This window comes from Suricata suricatta, chromosome 1 (genome assembly GCF_006229205.1).
Source record: "Suricata suricatta isolate VVHF042 chromosome 1, meerkat_22Aug2017_6uvM2_HiC, whole genome shotgun sequence".
In the NCBI taxonomy this organism is placed as follows: Eukaryota; Metazoa; Chordata; class Mammalia; order Carnivora; family Herpestidae; genus Suricata; species Suricata suricatta.
This window is the reverse complement of record NC_043700.1, coordinates 175,093,420-175,115,173: the sequence shown is the minus strand read 5'-3', so window position 1 is coordinate 175,115,173 and position 21,754 is coordinate 175,093,420. Positions and strand designations below refer to the sequence as shown.

At 46.9% G+C, this 21,754-nt stretch overlaps 1 protein-coding gene across 1 annotated transcript in view; it reads right to left on the bottom strand.

Annotated features, from left to right (window-relative positions):
- LGI2 (leucine rich repeat LGI family member 2) overlaps positions 1–21,754 on the bottom strand; it is a 30,248-nt gene that overhangs the window by 6,349 nt on the left and 2,145 nt on the right. Inside the window, exons 4-10 of the mRNA XM_029952267.1 lie at positions 21,588–21,754; positions 19,667–19,738; positions 18,117–18,188; positions 15,740–15,811; positions 10,743–10,814; positions 9,677–9,846; positions 2,706–2,870 (exon numbers count right to left, since the gene is read on the bottom strand). Coding sequence (XP_029808127.1) covers positions 2,706–2,870; positions 9,677–9,846; positions 10,743–10,814; positions 15,740–15,811; positions 18,117–18,188; positions 19,667–19,738; positions 21,588–21,754 — 790 coding nt within the window. The remainder of the gene's footprint in view (positions 1–2,705; positions 2,871–9,676; positions 9,847–10,742; positions 10,815–15,739; positions 15,812–18,116; positions 18,189–19,666; positions 19,739–21,587) is intronic.

The following is a 21,754-nucleotide window of genomic DNA, read 5'->3' as shown; positions in this document are numbered from 1 at the left end:
TCTAGATGGGCCTCGTGGGGGCCTGCCCACTGCTCAGAAGATTGAGATCGTGGGGCTGAGGACTCTCCAGAAACTAGCAAGGCCCAGCTTTGGCTCTCACCCTGGCCACGCCCACTCCGACCTCACGGACTGCTGCCTGCCCACCACTGCCACGCCCCGCCCCTCCGTCCCCCGCCCCCGCGAGCCATCAGCACCCGCTGGGACTCCCCACCACAGGCTACTCACGGCCCAGTGCCCCGTGCCAGGCACCTGCCTCATGCTGGGCAGCCCCGAAGACCACTGCACAAAGCTCTCTGTGGCTCTGCAGAGCACTCAGATTAAGCACCTGAGTCCTTCCAGGACCCGAGAGGCCCCCGAGCTGAGCCCCTCTGACCTGTCCTTGTCTGCGGCAGCTTGCCCTCGGGATCGCTTTGTTCAGGCCAGGCTGGACCCCTGGATGGCCCCATCAGGAAAGACACTCTCCTGCCTCCGGACCTTTGTACTTGCTGTGGCCTCTTGAATGCTTCCTCCCCCCGCTGTCCACGTGGACCAACCCCTCATGTCCCACCATCTTCTTCAAACAGCACCTTCTTCACGAGGCTTTTACCAGTCTAAAATGGCAACCCTCCTACGGCCAGCTCTTCAAAACTTCCGTCCCCACCTCCCTGTCCCTCTCAGTGCGTTGCTATCTGCTGTGTTATCTGTATCATAATTATTTCTTTTTTTTTAAATATATCTCCCACTCCCATGAAAATACAAACCCGCTGGGGGCTGAGGTTTCCATGTGGCCTGTTCACTGCTGTGGCCCCAGCACCTACATCGTGCCTAGCTCAGAGTAATTACTCAAGAAATCATTGTGAATGAATGAATGAATGAATGAATGAATGAATGAATGAATGACTTGATGAACATCAGATGCAACCAACTGCAGACCGTCTGGAAGGGCAGGTGGAGGGCTGCGCTCTCCCTTCCCCTCCATGTCAACCCGAGAGATGAAAGGGGTGAGATGCGTCAGTGACAGGCCCTGAGCTCTGCCCCCAAAGTGATGCAACATGCCTGAGAAGGACGCCGGTGCTGAGGGCCGCTTGCTCTGTGCCTGGCACTCCTTGAATCCTCACAGCACCCATATAAAGTACCTGTGTTGCCCATTTTACAGATGAGGAAACTGAGCCCCAAAAGCCACAGCCACTTCTTAGTACCTGGCGGGGTCGGGAGTCCAAGCCACGTTCATCCGTTTTCAAAACCTGAGCTCGTTACTATCTGTCTGCCACCTCTCTGCCGGAAGGGGTTTTGTCCTCCCCCTGCGGGCCGGCAACCCACACAAACACCTCAAGGGGCTGCTGCAAGTTTCTAGTGAGACAAACGAGCGCCTGGCACCCCGCAGATCCGTGACCAGCCATGGCAACAAGCATTGGTGTGGAAGGCCTCGCACAAAGGAAGGCTTCGCTCCGCTCCCACCACCTACCATGGGGAGGGTGCAGGGGGCAAGGGGTCAGCTCTCTCATCCCTCACCTACCCTCCAAGTCTGCAAAAAGGGGGAAGCAAAAAGCACGTGGATGGCAGGACCCCTTCCACCTCCTTTTTCCCTTGAACGTGGACTCTGGGTTCCTCAGCTTCCTGACAGATTGGTTCACCTGCAGTGCTCTGTGCTGAACGTGCACTTGAAGCGAGGGGGGTTCTCGGGATTGTGAGCTCAGCACTAGGAAGCCAGGTGGCCCAGCAGCAGAGGCATCCTCTGAGCTTAAGGAGGTCTCCCGTGTCTCCCAGACCTCTCAGTGCTGCAGAAATTAGGCTCATTAGCGTCACTCTTCTTGGAGGGGTGAAACGACACTTGGTCCGCCTCCCTACACCCCCTGCACCTGCTGCAAAACTGCATCGCGCCCGAGAGGTTCCTAGGCGCCTCCTCATCTGGAATTTCTACCTGATAACGCTTCTCTCGCTGCAATAGCAAAATGCTGCTCTAACTCCAAATCGGGAATCACTAAAGGCAAACCTCTCCCAGGGTAACAATTAGGCCACCGTGGTGCTGTTTATAAAGTCAGTGGTATTATCAGATCACACTGGACAAACGAGAAGTCTTTAAAAGATAATTTTGACTTGTGATTTACAGAGCCAAGTAGACAGCCCGTTTTCAGGAGCGCTAAGACACAGGGTTCCTGACAGCCCTGAAAGTAGCAACTGGGTCTCAACCCAAAGGCATGAATTTAGAGAGCCATTTATTCCTGTTGTGTTTGTATTTATGAGAAGGAAGCAGTGGTCACCAGGACCTGGCAAGCATGGGCAGGTGTGTGCGTGCACATACGTGCTCATGTACGTGCGTGTGAGCACGTGCGTGTTAGCAGGCTCATTAACAATTAGCCTAACAAAAGTCAAAAGTATCACTGGGCGGCTGAAAAACTGTTGAGGTCTTAGGCTGCCACAAGGGATCAGGATTAAGGGATTCTCTGGTGACTTCTCACCATGACCAGAAAATGACTCCCACGACACATGACCCATTCCCTCTCCCTTTTGAAAGAATCACCAACAATAATAAGACCGCCACCCAAGTTTCTGTTCTCACCAATAACTGACCAAGTGGAGAAAGAATCCGAGAGACGAGGGCGGGCGGGAATGTGTTCCCCGACTCTCCCCAAGTCAGAGAGGCCAGCTCTTCCTTCCTGGGGAGGATGGATGCCCCTTCGCTCACCAGCCAGAGTGAAATGAGGGCGATCAAAGCCACAACACACCTGTAATGTTGTCATAGCTCCGGAAGTTCATTTCGATGTGGTCCCACTCCAGCACCATGCAGTTCTCCATGCTGGGCTGAGCGATGGCCACGTACACGTCGTTCTTGGAGTTGAACGTATCCACTGAAACCGACTGGTAGGGCAGAGTCTGATGAACGACAAAATCTGGGGATGGGTATTTAAAGAAAAGGTTTCTATGAGGCCCCTTGTGGGAATTATCGACCACCATTACCCTTCTACCCTGTTCTATCATTGGACGTGAAGAGGACCAGGAAGGAGGGAGTGCCGGAGAGAAGCAATACACACACCACAGCGTGCTGTAATCTGGGAGACTCCGGAAGGCTTTCCTGCCCTGTACAGGATGATGAATGCAGTTTCTACATCCTCTTCTTTGAGACAAAGAGTCATAGTTTAGCTGCAGGATCTCAAAGTTTTAAACAAATGTGATGAGACCTGGCTTTCAAAGCCACAAAAGACCCCACACAGCAACCTTCCAGAAATGATCCTGCACATTACTCTGGGAAGAGAGCTGCGAGGGTCACACTGGTCTGGAAAATGCTGTCTTTCTAAGCAAAAAAAAACCTGTTTCGTTTTGTTTGGTGTGGAGTTTTTCAAGCTTACCTGCCAAAGCGATTGTGTATAAATAATGCTGTTATACTCCCAACGCTCTGCTTACCCCTGGGGGGAAACACCCCCACCCCAGGTTCAAAACTAAAAGCAAACTCCCCAGGGGCTCCTGGGTGGCTCAGTTGGTTAAGCGTTTTAGCTCAACTTCATGATCTCATGGTTCATGAGTTCTAGTCCCACATAGGGCTCTGTGCTGCCAGCTCAGAGCCTGGAGCCTGCTTCAGATTCTGTGTCTCCCTCTCTCTCTCTCTCTCTGCCCCTGCTCATGCTCTATCTCTCAAAAATAAAACTAACATTGAAAAAATTTTTTTAAATAAGTAAACTCCCCAAAAGGCACACTGCAATTTCAGAAACCAAACCAAAGCCTCTGATACAAGTCTCAGAGATTTACGAAGCCCACAGCACAGGGAGGTTACCCTAAGTGTGTTTACCGATTACTGGACTTGGTGCCGTGGTAACTGTAAGTGACGGCCACGCCTGAGATCCAGGAAGCATTCTGCAGCTCAACGAGCAATTACAAATCTGCTGGATTTTCTTTAAAAAAAATTTTTTTTAATGTTCATTTATTTTTGACAGAGACAGAATGCGAGCAGGGGAGGGGCAGAGAGACAAGCAGGCTCTAGGCTCTGAGTGCTCAGCACAGAGCTCCACGTGGGGCTCGAACTCACAAGCTATGAGATCATGGCCAGAACTGAAGTCGACCCCCCACTGGCTGAGCCACCCCAGTGCCCCAGATCTGTTGGATTTTCAAGCCACGTGGAATGTCCTATTTGAGCACGAGTTCCACTCTTCATTTAGCGCCAACACTCCTCACCCGTATTGACCCTCTGTGCTACCACGGACTCACTGTGTGATCTTGGTAAGGATGTACAAGTTTACCAGGGAGCAGGGGGAGCATGCCCCGGGAGACCAGGAGAGTGGGTGTGTGGGGAAGCCAGAGGACCAGCGAAGAAGGAATTTAAAAAACAAGACAAAACACCAAAACACTAATAAAGTTTAAGGTGAGTGATTTCTTCTGCTAGAGATGCTTCAATGTGCACTGCTTCTTGGCAGGCTAAATGCACCCTGGTAAAATGATGGTGGACGTCTAGCTAAGGGAAGTCTTTCCTATGAGGAAACCCTGGAGTCAGCCGTCTCCTCCCCACCCATCCTTAGCCCTGCCTGCTCAAGCCCTATCTCTTCTGCAAATCCCTCCCAGGGCCAATGCACAGGCCTCTTTCTAACTCACTGGATTCATAATTAGGCACTGCTATTTACATCTTATTCTCGATGACTAAAACCCCAGCAGAGCAACTTCAGAGTCGGATTTGGAGAAATGGGAAAGATCGTACAGCCCTGGGCCATTTTACAGGGCCAGAAGCTGAAGCTCAGAGAGGGTGTGCGCCTGGCCACGGCCACACAGCCGGTGTCATGTGTCTCCTGAGCCAAGGGCTTTCTGAGCATAGGGCTGGGTCCGACCCTCCTAGGAGCCTCCCATGGCACAAGCCTATGGCAACCACTTAAGAAATAACTCTGACTCAGGGGCACCTGAGTGGCTCAGTCGGTTAAGCATCCAGCTTTGGCTCAGGTCATGATTTCACAGTTTGTGGGTTCAAGCCCCGCATCGGGCTCTGTGCTGACTGCTAGCTCAGAGCCTGGAGCCTGCTTCAGATTCTTTGTCTCCCTCTCTCTCTGATCCTCCCCTGCCCATGCTGTCTCTCTCTGTCTCTTAAAAATAAATAAAAAAACATTAAAAAAAAAAGACTTAACTCTGATTTAGAAACCTCTTAAAAGATGTCAAATGAGAAAGACCATAAAGGGGTGAGCCACTCAACAGAGAGCAAAGGCAGGAAGTGCAGATGGGGCAGAGGCGGGAAAGGAAGTGAGAGATGCTGAGCAAGCTGAGGGGGGAGAGTGGGGCCGGGATGAGGAGCAGGGGACACGGCTGAGGGAGTGAGGGCAGCGGGGGGCACAGGGAGGAGTGCTTAGAGTCAGACCACCTGAATCCACTTCCTGCACTTGAGACCCTGGGCTGTGGGCTTTCCCTTACAAGGCCTCGGTTTACCTATCTGCAATACGGGGGCAAAGATTCTTACCTGCCACGCTTGACGGCAGGGACACACTGGTAATGTCGGGAGAAATGCCTATCTCGGGGCTTGGTGCATAGTAGGTGCTTCATAAATACGGAATCGAGGCCTGAGAAAGGACAGTCTGCCTCCTCTGTTCTAGCCACCACCGGGCTGTGTCTTAAGGAAGTTTCCATTGAATGGTATCTAAGGTAACACGGCAGAGCTGGGACTCCAAGTTCTTGCTGAGTGACCTTGGGGAGGTTATTTTACCTCCTCGTTGCATGCTATCATTCACACTCACTTAGAGTTGTGCATACTACAAAGTGAGTGCCCGATACATATTCACTTTTGGAGGTGTCCCTATCCCCATTCTGAGTGTACAGTAGATGCATAATAAGTGCATCCCTGGCTTACGAGTGTCGGAGGGCTGGCCTCACCTGCCCCATGGCCCACTCTGAAGACTGTGTGGGGAAGAAGTTGGGGGTCACTGTACGATGCACATGGGTGCAGGGAGAAGAGAGAGACTCGCAAAGGAGGCCGCCTCTGCACCTGACGTCAAGAAGTAGCCGATGCAGAGTGGGAACGGTGTCAGTAACCAATGAGGGATCCCCTCACCCCCACGGCAGGGAGTGGAGCATCTGGAAGAGCTGAGGCTTTAGGTTCTTGCCTATATTTGTAGCTCTGTGACCTTGAGCAAGAAACTTGAACTTCAGGGTCTGCATCAGTAAAATGAGGGTAACATCTATTGCATGAAGTTGCCATAGAGACTAAGGGAGCATGAATGTGAGCAAGGAGCCTCATATAGAGTGAGCCGGGGGAGTTTCACATGGTAGCTCTGTGTACGAGTTTCGTGCACTGTGTAACAGTGACCCTGTTAGTGGCCTGGGTGAGCACTGAGGAAGAATGACAATGGCTGCTAGCCCCTCCCCTCCGCCAAACCCCCAAATAGCAGTATCGCTCCATCAGACAGCCAAGACACAAAACTCAACCTGTAGATGGCTGGAAAAAGGGAAATGGTAGCAGTCACCATCTGCTCCAGAAAAGGGCTCCAAGAATACCTCGGCATCGTCTCCATCCCAAGACAGCCACAGACTCGTCCTGCTGCTCGGCCGCCTTCTGCTAACGCAAGCCCTGGAGGCTTCGAACCCTCCTACCCTGCCCATAATCCGCACCTGCCACCCGTACTCCCAAGTCTCAGAAACACGAGCATTCGCTGAAAAAGGCAGGCTGTGTAAAGGGCAGACCCGAAAGTTTCAGTTTTTTATTAAAAGAATCCCAGAGAGAAAGAGAGCTGCCAAAATTAGACAGCATTTTACAAATCTAGCTTTTCACGGTTCTATTTTCATTTGTTTTCCCAAAACATTGGTTTCATAATATTTTCTATACGCTGACTATCCGGCACAACACAGACTGTTAAGTCATTTCAATTATAAATCTAATTCTTAATAGGAGCGTCCTTCTCCCCCTTACCTATGCACTCCCCCAGCAAAAAGGAGGAGGAGGCGGAAGAGAAGGAGGAAGAAAAAGGAAGAAATGTCTGAAAGCAAATGATTGATGACTGTGTGTTGGGGTGGGGGAGGCTCGAGGAATTTAAAGATCTTCTCACATCCCCGTTTTAATTCATCTTTCATGAACGGCAAAAGCACATCCGTTGGGCAAAGCTCTCCAACAATACACAAATTGATATGACATCAATTTGCTAGTGTTAAAGTCTTAATGGCATTTTCTGCAAAATGCGCTGCCACTTCCATTCACATTGGATTGAGTTCATGATGTCAGTGGGATTCTCACAATTTAGGCCTTGCTCCCACTGGAATCAACAGATTTTTACATAGCTATTTATAGGCCTTGCAGAAAATAAATTATACATGATGCTGATCCTATTGGGAGAGAAACTGCACGTTAATGCATTATTTCTCTTTGCTTTTCATCAGCCCAGAAATAGGGAAGCTAACAGGACAATTAGGATGCAAAATTCACTCCCTCTGAGGAATTTAGTGAATTATCCACCTAACAGGGGGAATCATGAGTAGGTAACAGGGATTTTTGAGGTGGTTAAAAATAGACTTGAAGCGGAGGGTTAGGGAAGGACTATGATTAATCTAGAAGCTGAAACAGTCCGGCGGAGGTTCTGCTGTGGTAATTACACCCAGGTGCCGACGGAACACAGTGGTGACAGGATCTTCCCCTCTCTGGGTCAGAACAGCACCTTTCTCTCCTTCCTCTACCTGAAGAATTTACTCTTTTCATGAAAATCTGAGCTAAGAGAAAAACAATGCCCTCAGACACTGTGTTTCTTCCTAAAATTCAGGGAGGACGCGGTAATGGTCCTGTCTCGGACTCGGTTTTCCATCTGCCTTCCTTCCTTGCACAGTTCCTTCCCAGCCTTTATTAAAGCACCAAAGGATGAGCCTTGATACGAGCAGAAGATAGGAACCAAAAAAACCTCAGCGTATACTGACTGAGTTCTCACAAGGCAGGGACTCTAAGGACACAACCTGGTTCCGCCATTTTTTCTTGACAGAGAAAACGATGAGCAAAAGCTAATTTGTTCCTGAGTCTTCAAAGGATGAAATAGTAGCAAAGAGAGAATCATCACTTCCCTGTTAGCAGGGAGGATGCTGACTACCTGAAGTTTAGGAAGCTTTTTAGCAAAGACCAATGTATATCTATGAGCGAGGATGCCCTAAAATGTGTTAGGGGGCTCATGTCATATCGGGGGTTCTGGGTTTAGGGCCGGTTCCCCGACCTGGCTACCTTGGTTCCAAGCCCCTCTATTCCTATGAACACAGATCATTTCCATAACTGTCCCCAGGGCTCTAAGGTCACAAATCAGGTTTTCTCATATAAATTATTCCCTATTCCCAGACCCTCGGTAGCCCATGTCATTGCTCCCAGAGACCAGTGTCATTGCTCCCAGAGACCGGCAGAGTTCTCCAACAGGTGTGAAGGGAACAATGAGAAAGCTGCTCCCTTCCCCCCTGGGTACAGAGAACTCTCCAGGGAAACTGGAAAAGAGGCTAAAAGGAGCCCCAGTGAGCTATAGTTTGGCATTTCACACCAAATGGTCTTGAATGCCACCTCTTGGTGCAGATGTCATTGACTATGACCTCTGATTTATTGCACTGCTCTACGATATAATAAATAACCTGCTAGTGGCCTCAGCTGGCAAAGGGCACCTGCCAATTACACAGCTGAATAGGTTCCTGTCTGATGATGGAAGACAAGGGCATCCCACAGGACTTGAGGTTTCCTTCAAAAAAGAGTGAACTTGTCAAGTTCCTTATTTACAAAAATATCTGGAAACAGTTTCTACTTTATGAGTTCTTGTTTGTTTATTTGTTTGGAGGGCGGCAGTCAGGCTGGCCTAAATGTCACATTTTGTTCCTGGGAGGTTTTTTCGCCTTTGAGTTTCTGTAACTATTTTCTGAGTTCTCATTCCTGCTGTTCCCACTGACATGCCTTGAGGCTTTGTAGATATCAACTCTCAGCCTAAATGTTTATTTTTATAAGTTTGGTAAGCAGGCTTCATACTGTGGATTGATCCGTTTTCCTTTAAAATCTGGCTTTAGAAGCTGTAGCTACCTATGCCTTTCATACGGAGACACTCACCTGCTGTCAACAAGATGTGACACTGGAGGCAGTGAGTATTTTAATTTTATCTCATAACCTGTAAAATGTGTAAATGGAAACCTTGAGGCAGGCCCTGGAAAAATGCAAAATCAAACTTCCTTTACATTTTTCCTGAATGCGAGTTTTTTCTTCAGATAACTACTTGTACATTTCTATTTCTATTTTGCCATTGGTTATAATACAGCACGGTATCTCTTTTTTACGGGAAACTACAAAAGTCTCGTATTTATTAGCTGTATGTTCAGTAACAGTGATAATAGCGGATCCAGACGCAGGAATGTGGGCCTCTCTGCACTGACTCTCCATGAAGCCTCATTTGCAATGTTCTTATGCCCCACCTGCCAGTTTATACTTTGGCCCTTAAAAAAAACAAAAAAATAAAAACAAAAACAAAAACAAAAAACAAAAAACAACCTTCAGAGAAATTTGAATTTTGTAAAGAATCACAAGTCAAGCCAGGGCAGTTAACAAAAAGTCCTTCCCAACTGTTGAGATGTTTTCCTGACCACCTCAATTGATTTCTTTTAGAATGCGTTAATGTCACCAATAATTTGGATAGAAAACCTTCACACCCACTTTTCTCCAGTCCCTGTGGACGGACGGAAAAGAAACACAAAAGGATTATTCACAGTAAGAGTTTTCCAGGATAGCGGGGGTGAATACCTGTGGTCGTGCATTTGTAGTCAAAGCTCGGCACATCGTTTAGCGTCTTTTCCTGATACTCCGGGGGACCGATGCACAGCACATCAGACACCGTGGAATTTGTCATCTTCAACCACAGATACAACCACTTGGCTTTGCAGTCACATTCAAATTTATTGCCCCTCAAATCTCTAAAAAACAAAACAAAACACAGACATATCTGGAAAAATGGACGTGCCTGAAATGTTTCAGCAGTAATACGATGATTTAACATCCTGATCAATTTCACGTCCCCCAAAAAGAGAAATTTTTTTAAAATGTTGTATTTAATGCATCCTATTTCTTGTACATATTGTGTACAAGACTTTCCTTAATGATCTTCAGTGCTCATGATTTTAACTGTAACCCCAGAGAGCTCTCAGAGATGACATGTCACTACTTCTCCGAACTCTCCAGAAACTCTCACCAGGCCATGCTGGAAATCGGGGAGGGTAGACAGAAGAACACCTCCCCCCACCAGATGCGGATTCTAACAAAGTCAGGATATTATAGGAAGACAGCTTTCAAGAACACAATTGAAATGTTAAGATCTTGTTGAACAAGGTCCAGTAAGAAGTGACAAACACTAGAAGATAAAGCAGAGGGGTGCGCTACCTTGACAAAGGACACCTCACACTGGCAAGCTTAATTTGCCATTGACCTAACCCTACTAAATGTATTCCAACATGGCAAGACCTAACACAATACCAACTGTATGCTGTTTCCCACCATGCACACTCTGTCACTGATTTCTTTTTTAATGTTTATTTATTTATTTTAAGAGAGAGAGCATGGGGGAGGGGCAGAGGGACAGAGGAAGAGAGAATCCCAAGCAGACTCAACATTCAGTTCAGGGGCTCTAGTTCAAGACCAAAAGCAGGACCTGAGCCTCTATCAAGAGTCAGATGCTCTACTGACTGTGCCACCCAAGAGCCCTTGTCACCAATTTCTGACTACAACATAAAAGAAATGCAGTGAGGGGGAGAGGGGGCATGGCATTAAAGACACGATTCACTTGGGCACAATGACAAGCATTTTTCTTACTTACAGTTCAATCAGAGAGTCTAAATCACTGAAGACATCCCTTGGGAGTGCTTTTATGTGGTTATTGGCCAAAGAACTAGAACAGGAAAGTCATATGTTAATGTGGTTATTATCCTCACGCCCTGTCATTCCAAAGCCCCTTAAAAAAGGCTAATGCTTTAAAGCAGAGCTCTAAACCTCTTCAGCACAACATGGCTCGATTTCTGGCTTTGCTCATTGATACTGAGATAAAGAAATGAGTCTTGTGACACAAAGCCCAAGAGATGCTGGAGTACAATGTACTTTTTGCTTTGTTTTTAAAAGAAGCCCTTGTAAAGCTCTTTATGTACATTTGTTAAACGCTGGATGGCATCTTATATTTCTCAGAATGAAAGCCAAAGTCCCTTTGATGGCGTGCAAGACCCTCTATTGTCCAATTACTCCCACTCCCACTTAACAATGAGGTTGAACTTATGACTACTCAGAACACCCACACTGGTCCCCTTGCTATCCCTCAAATGGGCAAGGCACGCCCCCACCCTGAGGCCCCTGAACTTGGGATTCATCCACCTGAACCTTCTTCCTGCAGGTAACTGCAGAGCCCACTCCGTCATCTCTTTGAGGTCTGTCCTCACAGATAACCACTTCCCTGACCTCTACCATCTCCTTTCCCTGTTCTGCTGGTCTTCACTGCATGCCCATCACTTGGCATATCACATATTTTAATTATCTGTTTATTGGCTGTGCATTCTCCCCAGACATAAGCACCACAAGGGCAGAGACTGTGTCTGTCCACATCTGTATCGCTGGCATCTAGCCAGTGCCTGGCACATAGTAGGTACTCAGTAAGTCTTTATCGAGTGAATAAATGAAGCCCTTACATGAGAATGATCAGAGAAAAGATGTACAGTCTTGTCCAAGAAGTTTCCCTGCAGTCCATCTAAGCAAATTTGATTACTTGTGGCTCTGAGAAAGGATTCAGTAAATACTCTTTTACCTAAAGACTCTCAGCTCTAACCCCACGATAATATAAAATTTCAATGAACTGCAGTATTTAGGAAACAACGGATTGTGATCAATTTCATTTCCTCATTAAGGCAGGTTGACCAGAGAGCATTTCGCATTGCTCTTAGTTTTGAAGATCTAAAATGTCCTAGTCGGTTCCCCATCTCCAGGAAGAACGAATACCATCGACACTTTTTCTGATGACTCAGGTTCATGTAGGGCCCTGTCATCTTCCTGGTGAAGATGAAGGTCCATGGTGCTGGGCTGTTGAGGTAGAAAGATGCTGGGTGTTGAAAGATGTACCTCGAGGCTGCGTGTCTCCCCACGGCATTGTGCTCTGATGTGAGCCAGCCAAGAAACTGATGCCTGCTTTTGTTTTCTTTTATACACATGAGTCCAAACAGCAAGGCATATAAATAATAAACAAATAGGCGATTCAGCACCAACTTCTTTAAAATATATGTATGAAAATAGCCTTATGTAGCATCATAGTGACCCACCGGCTCGCAGAGAAAGCTTTGTGCCCATTTTCAACCCAACATTCGTGTTGCACTATGCCACGAGAATATGGGAAAACTTGAACATTTCAGAATTATGCCCCTTCCCACCTACGTAACCACAAATGGATTGAGATACAATCTCGTGTATTATTTTACCTTTCTTTCCTAAATGACTTATGGGTACATTTTTAAAGATGTTGCAAAACAGGCTGAATATGTAATCAGGCTGAACGTCATTGAGCAGTAGCTTTCTGAAATTAAAAAAGATGCTTGTTTTGCTTTTTTACTGGCTGATGGTCACTTTTTCTGGAGAGCCCCCAAAAGTCTTTTAGCTAATTAAAGGTTAATTATTTAGCTAAACATTTTTAGCTAATTGAAATGTATTGGACCAAAGTGATAAGAATATATGGAATGGTCAAAGTCTAAAACTGTAGAGTGTTGAGCAACCTTTCCAAGCATTCAATTTCAGAAAGCCAAATTATTTAGATGCTTTAAAACAGAGCTCTAAACCTCTTCAGCACAACACAGCTCAATTTCTGGCTCCACTCACACTAAGTGCATAACATCTCTGTTTCCATTTCATTCAGCCTACAAATTTATGGCACTTACTTCATTTCTGAAACTACTTAACAGCAACCTGTCCCTTGGGCTTTGCAGGACTGCTGGAAAATAAATGTCCTAGATCTTAGTTACAGATTGGTACTGCCGCTTCACGCTTTGAAACCTGATCTACGTTTCTTGAGAATACAAATGTGAGTCTATAGGTGCTGAAAAGACTCCTAAAAAGATACAAACCAGATACTTAAACAAGCAAATTCCATCTAGTGACTTCCCTGAGCATAGGCGTGAGCACTGGAGACGCAGTGTGCAAATCTCTTTGCTCAGAAGTTGACAAAAACTGGGGGCAGGTGGGAGGATTGGTCCATTCTTGCAACAATGTATTAAATGCTTTAATTCCTGCGCATATCTCCAACCTATGGAGTCAGTTTTACAAGTCACCCAACTTGCCCAGAAGCTGAGTACATATGGGAAATCCAGCTCAGTTAAGGAACTATGGATCACCGGGGAATCAGAAGGAATGTGGTGCTAGCTTTCAGCCCTGTGCTAGATGCTGGGTGAGCAGCAGAGCTAATGAAAGATCTGAGCGGGCGCTGTCTTCAGGGAGCTTTTGATGCAGTTGGGGAAACAGAACTGACATCGTGAAACGGTACCAACCAGTACAGCCAGGACTACTGTAAAGCGTTGGGTGTGTGTAGCCAAGAGGGAGGGTACAGACGAGAGATCAAGAATGGTTCCATGGGAGAGAGAGAACTTAATCTGGACTTTGAAGGAAGAGAAGATTACAGGAGATTTAAGGTAGAAAATACAACATCCTAGGCAAGGGACAGGATGGGAGGAAAGCCCAGTAATGGGATGAGTTGGGTGTGCAATGGGTCCATGGAGAGATCAGTGTTCTGAGGACATTTAAGGAAATGAGGTTGGAGAGCTGGGGAGCTCAGTCTCCATGGGCTCGACTGTAGAACAGTACTACTTACTGGGACAGGTGTCTGACGCAGCAGAAGCACGCTGGGCCCAAGCAATGGGTTCTTTGTCACACCCGTCACACTGAATAGAAGGTGCCTCTTAATGCATATGCACACCTTATATACACATAGGGCTGTGTGCACAAATAACAAGTGCGCACACAGTGATACACACAGGCAGTATGTACACATATCTACCCATATAGAAGTCCATGCCTCCCTGAGCAAACATGTGCAAAGATATGCAAATCTACACGCACAATTACTTAATGTTCACACCTGTTTTCTGACCAAGGACCCATAGTCCATTGGTCAAATGAAAGCTGATATCTGGGCTAACTCAGACAGTCACATGGTTTTTTGCATTAATTCATGATCTTCCCAGAGCTTCTGCTCAAAAACAAAGCATCTCATTCCTGACTTCTGGGAAGCAAATTGATCTGGCCACAGTTGTTCCTCTCCAGACATGGACAGCTGTCTTCTTAGCAGACCCTGTCTGGCCACTCAAACTGCAAAGACTACTCAGCAGTCCATGGAGAAAATCGGGACTTCTTAATGAGTAGAAGGAGGCCATGCTGTTGCTGTTGACGATGACAATGATGCAGCACCAACTACACCTTGAGCATTTACCTCGGCTAATAAGCTGGGTGCTTTGCAAACGAGCATTAACCCACTATCTATAGCAACCCTGGGGGGGGGTCAGTATAATCACCTCCACTTTCAGGGTAAGGAGACTGTGGTTCACAAAGGCCAGGCAATGTTAATACACGATGGCCTTGAGATTTGGACCCAAGCCTATGTGACTCCAAATCCATGATCTTAACCTCTACAGGAATATGGGAATTTGGTATCTGGGTTCTATCTAAAAACAAAACAAAACAACAGCAACGACAAGGAAACAAGGCTTTTATGGAAAGAAGGAAAACCTGGGGCGATGATGGCAACACGAGGCTGACATGCTCTCCAGGATCGGTGGTGCGGATCCGGATGTTTGGACCTCCCAAGCTCCTCCCTTATTTCCTCACTTTAGGAGCTTTATCTAACTCAGACAGGGCTTCTGCTTAAAAGGACTCCAGAATCAAGTGCTCGCTGAGCCTGTTGACGACAGCTTTGCCTGGATCAGGGCTTGATGTAAATGATTACCTTTTTCGATGTGGATCAGTCAGGGTTGCACCTGCTGAGGGTAATATCGCCCCTCCCCAACACCCTCCTTCAAAATCCTCCTATTCTCCCAATTTTCTTTATATCACAGAGACGAGACGTGTTATCGTACTCAATCACAAAGTATCTACCATGCACACAGGACTTGATTCCTGCCTAATAAATGGTTCTACCAAGACAATGACTATTTTTACATTTTCATAAACACAGCCAAAATTTCTTCCATTTTTCTAAATTTGCCAAGTATGTGTACTTGCCTCATTCTGATATGGCAATTCAAATCAATTTGTTTAATTTTTTTCCTCCAGAAAGCTATTAAAGAAGCCAGAGCTTAGCTTAAGCAGCAGATTAATCCAACATAAAAGAAAAAGCTATTTGCATTCAAATTAGAGGAACCACAAAAATGTCTCTATTCCATTTCATCCAAGATTTGATCCTACGTCAACACTCTTCAATGAGGCAAGTGAAACCTCAGTTCCCAAATCTGTAAAATGGAGATTCACAAAGATAACGAAGAGAGGCTCACTAAGCACGGAGGCACACAGCGGGTGTATTACAGGTGGCAGGGTCCTTCCCACCTTCTCCATCAACGCACATAGGGCCCTCGTGGCTCCTCACTTCACCTGCTGTCATGCGGTCCCTAACAGCAATTCAGGGTAATGGGAAAGATAATTAAGCTGAGTGCATGCGTGAGCACAGTGGGCTCCTGTCTGATCAACAGTATAAAACACTTTGGGCAGCCTGGGACCTCACTTCCTTGAGAGAGTGTTACAACAGAGACAAAACAGTCAAGAAAGAGCAACGCATCTTGCAATGTTTTTCACAGGACTTACAGGTGAGTCAGGTCACGGAGGCCACGAAAGGCATTTCTTGAAATGGTTTCGATCTTGTTCCCTTCGATGAACCTAAAAAGAACAGCAGTATCATTCCACCCAATTTTCTCCACTTAATATCTCTAGACAACGATATTCAAAACAAATTCTTTATTTTAAATAGAGTACGTTCACTTTTATTATTTTTAATGTTTATTTATTCTAGCATGAGAAAGAGTGGGTGAGTGGGAGAGGGGGGAGGGGAGGGGCACAGAGAGAGGGAGGCACAGGATCTGAAGCAGGCTCTAGGCCATCAGCAGATCTGGACGCAGGGCTCAAACTCATGAACCAAGAGATCATGACCTGAGCCGAAGTCAGAGGCTTAACTGACTGAGCTACCCGGGTGCCCCCAAGACAGTCTAAAAGCACTCATGAATTTAAAGCGTTCATCTCTGAAGGGTTAGGTCAGTTACACCAGATTCCAAGTGGGGGCCTGGGTTGTGTACGAGAATGTGTGTGTACGAGTGTATGTCCTGCACTCCTTCCGGAAGCAGCATGGAGGTCCTCACATTCAGATTTGGCAACATTGGGGGGGGGGGCGGGAGGGGCACATCCTGGGAGGAAAGAAAAGAAGAAAGCCCAATTCAAAGGCAAGAAATTCTTAAATCTCTGCAAGGCTGGGAAGCTTCCAGACATTCTCCCCCCTCAAACCAGTTCACAGCCCATGGATATTAATACTCTTGTTAATATCATTGTCTCTTGAGGGAAGCCCATTGTCTCTATATTAATGTTTTGCTGGTGGGAGTGGGATTCCAGTAAGCTCAACTTCTGGCAAAGTCGAGTTCAGCATGTCCCATACAGCCTAATCTCTGAACAAATGGGTAACAAGGCAGGAATTCTCTCAGGATCTCTAAGCCACTAGGAAATAGGAAATATAATGAAGTTGAGCATGGGCCAAACTTCGCGCTCTGTGCTAATGGCTTAGGGTTTGCACACAGGACCTTGCAGTAATAACCCTGCACACACAACCTTGCAGTAATAACCCTGATTGTGCTTTGAAGTCTTCACGGGAAATACATAAAGCGAATGCACTATGACTATTCCCTAGGACCACAGAGAACTAAATTTCAGTTTATGGCATCCCATTACATCAAACAGGAGAGGGTCTTTGATGAGACGGTCCAAGGGAGAGGCTTTGCAACACGATGCCATTAGTTGGTGAAATCGTTCTTGATTCTTGTACTGACATTTATTTGATGTCTTATTTTTTTAAGTAAGGGGTCTCTTTAGTACAAGAATTCAGTACAGGCTGATAAGTGAACTTCCCCCCTCAATAACCTTGGCAGTAAGGTGAACTGTTCACAAGGGCACACCGATAGTTTTACACATGCCACCCCCATCGGCCTTTCATGTGCTTTGACAGAACCTAGTTAGGCTTAACACTTCAGTCATAGCCCGCTTCCCATGGTATGTGTGCCATCAGGCTGTTATGAAAGTATACATATTATGTGTTTTCTTGAGAAAGAATTCCTTCAGAGACATCTTTCCTAAGGACATAACATCAGCAGGCTTTTCTTAGACCCAGGATGCATTTAGAATTCAAACATCTACCTGTTAACCTCAGATAAGAAAGCAGAGACCAGGCTTTAAAAATTCCTCTGAAAGCTAAATAAGGAAATCCCATCTGATAGCAGGATTAATATTCTTACAAAGTTACAAAAGACAAGGATGAAAGCATTTAAGGGGGGAAAAGACATGAAAAGGGGGAAAGGCAAATCAGAAAAGAAATCAGGAAACAAAATCATAACAAGGGCGAAGCTCACTGCCAGGGGGGAAACCTGCACATCCGAAAAGAAAATAAAACCTCTTCTTTTAAAGAAGAGAAAATACATCGCTTCTCGGCCTTTTGGCTAAGATCAAGTGTAAAGAAGAGAAAATACAATTACACTCCATCAGCAGCTCACAGGAGATCCTGCATAGGGGAAAACGGGATAGCCAAATTCAAAACATGAAGTTATAACCCCATATAGGGAGACTTTATTTAAAAATAAGTAACCCACAGAATCCTACAGCTTTATTTCTGGCTGATCAGCAAATCCGTGCCTAGTTATGAGAGGTAAAAATATCCAATGCAATTTCCCATTGTGCTTACTCCATGCCAAATTAAATGTCAGCAGAGAGTGAGTGAATATCTTTCCTTCTTTGTTTGCTTTCACCCGCTTTGTCTCCAACCTCCTCGTGTCCCAGCATGTTTATACACAAGTAAACTATAAAAGGTCAGGGCTGAAAAGAGAATGGGGTGTTCTCCATTTTCTCCACCCCGAAGCTTTCTAAGAGATGCTGTTCTTTCTCAGAAGGCCATGGAACGCTCAGCAAATCGACAAAGCACAAAACTTACAGGTATTCGAGATGAAACAGTCCAGCAAAAGCATCATCCCGGATGACTGTAAATGAGTTAGAATTCAGCAATCTGAAAAGTACAGGACAGATGTCAATGCAGAGATTTATACCTTGAATCACATCGTGAAGCCCCTTTCTGTTTCCTTTGCTACATTCTGATCCATGGCAAAAAGGGGCTCTTCGCCACCCAAGATTGGCTCAGAAGCTGTACAACCCAACTCACGGAGGCTGTGGGTCTCAGTAAATTCTCTCAAAGCATTCGAATGCTCAGTACAACTAAACAGCCAATGAATGCTTTACCTTGCCCAAGGCATCATGGAATCAGAGATCTAGAACCTAATCCAACTCTGTTTTCAGAGAAATGTGTGCCCAGAGAAGTGACTTGACTAAAGTCACACAGCTGAGACCACAAATATTAAAATTAAAACATCTAAATATCCTTTCTACTATATTACACATTGGCATGAGAAATAATTTTTTAAAAGTTTAAGAAATCTTCAGAAGACCCTATCAGCACATGGTTTTCTATTAGTCACCACTTAAGACTATTTGGTAAAACTTAATAGAGTCTATATAGTCAGCACTTAAGTCTATTTAGTGAAATGCCTAAAATTGTATTTCCCGCATATGGAAAGTATGTTTTAATAGAACTATAATTTCCAAGAAATGACAGCTTTTAAAAGTCTTGTACTTTTAAGTACAAGGTCATAAGTAGGTTCATTATATTTCAAGAACAAAAATGTCCACATTAAGTTTATTTAGGATGGGAAGTAATCTCCTATAGTCTGTTCCCTCACATTTTTTCTGGAATATGTTGCTTGATTTTAATATCCTCTTAAGAAACAGAAGAAACAGAACAAGCTATGTGCTCATGACTTTGCCTATCACTGACTTGCTTTTGAAAACTGCTTTTTGGACATTTCTTTTCACCAGCAGACAATAACTGGACTGGGGTACCAGGCCTGACATGAGTTCTCGCCAAGAGCAGCTGGATACACAGCGGGTTAGAATCCGGCTGGGATTTTGGACAAGTTCCTTAACTCCTCAGAGCCTTAATTTTCTCATCTGTCAAATGGGGAACTAAAAATACTCTCTTTGTAGGGCTGATAGGATCATCAGCTAACATTTTCCATATAAATCAATAGTATGCTGCCTGAGAGTTTATATACTCTCAGTCAACCAAAAATACTTCTATTTCTAGAGCAACAGCAAGAGTTTAAAAGGTTGGTTTCCTTTTAAGGTGAGGTGTTTGGGAAACGCTTCATTTAGGTGAAATTCGGGTCATCATTCAATGTAATCATGTCTCCCGTTGCAGAAGATGGGTGTTGGAATCTATGATAAAGTCCTTGAGGAAAACATGGGCCAAAAGAAGGAGACACTGAGCAAAGAGCCTGAGACTCGGCCAGGCGGGGACACCACCGGGGAAGCGACCCCTGGGAGCTTACTGGGGGTATATAAGGAAGGACTGACACCAGAGAGGCAGAAATCGCTCCTCCCAGGTCTAGACCTCCAGGGGCCCCATTTTCAGAGAGAGCTTCCCATACTCACAGCAGCTGCAAGGAAGGCAGATGGGAAAACATTCGGTCCTTGATTTCCGAAAATGTTCCGTTTACCAGGCTCCTGTGGGCAAAAGAGAAGCAAAACAAGGCCTGGGTTTCTTTCAGAAGTGATTGCAGGATGGGCAGCCAGCCACACCCCCCACCTGTATTTCAAACTCCTCCATTCGGAAATGAGGCTTAAAATCGCCAACCAGGGGCTTCTCAGGGGGAGAAGACTCCAGCCATTTTCCGGTGAACTGGATCAATATGAAAACTAGTCTGAATAATAGAAGCCTTTACCATCAGTCTAGCTCCTTCCACAGACATTATCTCAGCAAGTTTAAATCAATCCCCTCCCTTCCTTTTCTTACCTACGGGATGCCCTGGCTGAAAATGGATAATTACTTCACCTCTGCCCATGATTCTGTTTGTGTAGACACAGCATTAATGTTGGCCTGGGAAATTCCGGGGTAGGATTAAGCATTCCCCTTGGGAGCACATCTCTGAAAGACACTGAGAGCACTTCTGATTAAATGCACTGTGAAAGCCTTGGGGGAAAACTCGAGAGTCACCTGAACTTGAATGTGTGGTGGGAGGCAATGCCATCTGCCAGATATAATGGTCAATGCGAGGGCAGGCAGCTTGACTATTTTTGCCACCAGGTCCCCTATCCTTTCTGGACACAGCAGGACCTCAATACATCATTTCAAAATGACTTCAGTTAACATGCGGAGCAATTAAGCAGCTGCCGTTCTAAAGGATTTAACAAGGGGAATTCTAATTTCTGGAATCCTCCATGTCACTCAACTTAGTAACATCAGGAATCAAAAAGGCTCCCTGTCCCTGCCAGCCAGACCCTCCCGAGTTTCTATAAATGCAAAGGGGAATCCCTCCACCCCTGCACCTTGCCTGGGGTGGGAGGCAGGGGAGTGGAGTAGGAGGGACATGAAGAACTTCACCCCTGGGATTCCCGCCTCTGTGGTTGAGCGGGCATCTCCGCAGCATCCTGGGCTGGAAGGAGGGAGTCCTTTCAGCAGGAAACCTTTGCCAGCTGTAAAGATACAGCCCAATAGCCCCTTCCACCGTCATTATGAGAGCTGGTTGTGGGGCTTGAGCAGCTGGGGTGGGGGGCAGGTTGGAAACATCACTTAGCAGGGGAAGAAATAAGGTGGGGCCCTCCCTGCCAATGCTGAAAAAGCAGCCAACATACTGTGTGGTGGGGAGAGGGGGCAAGAAGCCCTTGTGAACTCAGGGCAAGAAGTCTTCCCTGCACTTGGCCACTGGCCTGGGTGCCCTAGGCTCTGCCCAACCCAGTGCTCCCCTCTTCCAGGCCTCATGAGGCGGCCCCCACTTCCTGAGGCCGCATGCCTTTGCTCGGGTCCTTCCCGACCTGCACTGGACAGGTCGGGAGGAGGCCACGCTGTAAACCACCGGCCCAGACGCGAGGTGGGACAGCGAGGCCTCATCCCTCTCGTTTACACTCACTCCAGTCGTGCTCAGGGGCACATTCCTGCCCCTACACAGCGACCCCTCCCCCCCATCCTCTCAAACTTTAATGCACCCCGGAATCACCCGGGACGCCACATGCAGACTTCAGCCGGAGCCGAGAATCCGCTCCCGAGACCCTGCTTCATTCAGCGCAGGCCCGGGAATCTGCAGTGGCACGAGCTCCCCCCTAGGCGGGTCTGATGCAGGTGGCCCGCGGGCCGCACTTTAAGAAACACTGCCACGGGGGCCGGTCTGGGTTCCCAGGCTCTGGGTCTCGGGTTCCCTCCACCCTCCGCGGCGCCCGAGACTCCACCCACGTCCCACGGGGCGCCCCCACCCAAACGCGAAGAAGCGGGGTCGGGGTCGCGCCGTCCCAGCGCCAGAGGCAACTCTCCGGCTGGCGCGGGGTGAGGCGGGGACGGGAGGGGGTCCCACTCACTCACAGGGAGCTGATGTCGCCCGGCACGATCCTAGGCACCCAGGAGGAGCCCACGCAGATGATGGACTCCTTGGTACAGCTGCAAGTGGCGGGGCAGCGCGCCAGCCGCCTCACCTGCGCGCCCGGCGGGAGCAGGCACGCGGCGCCCAGCAGCAGCAGCGGCAGCAGCCC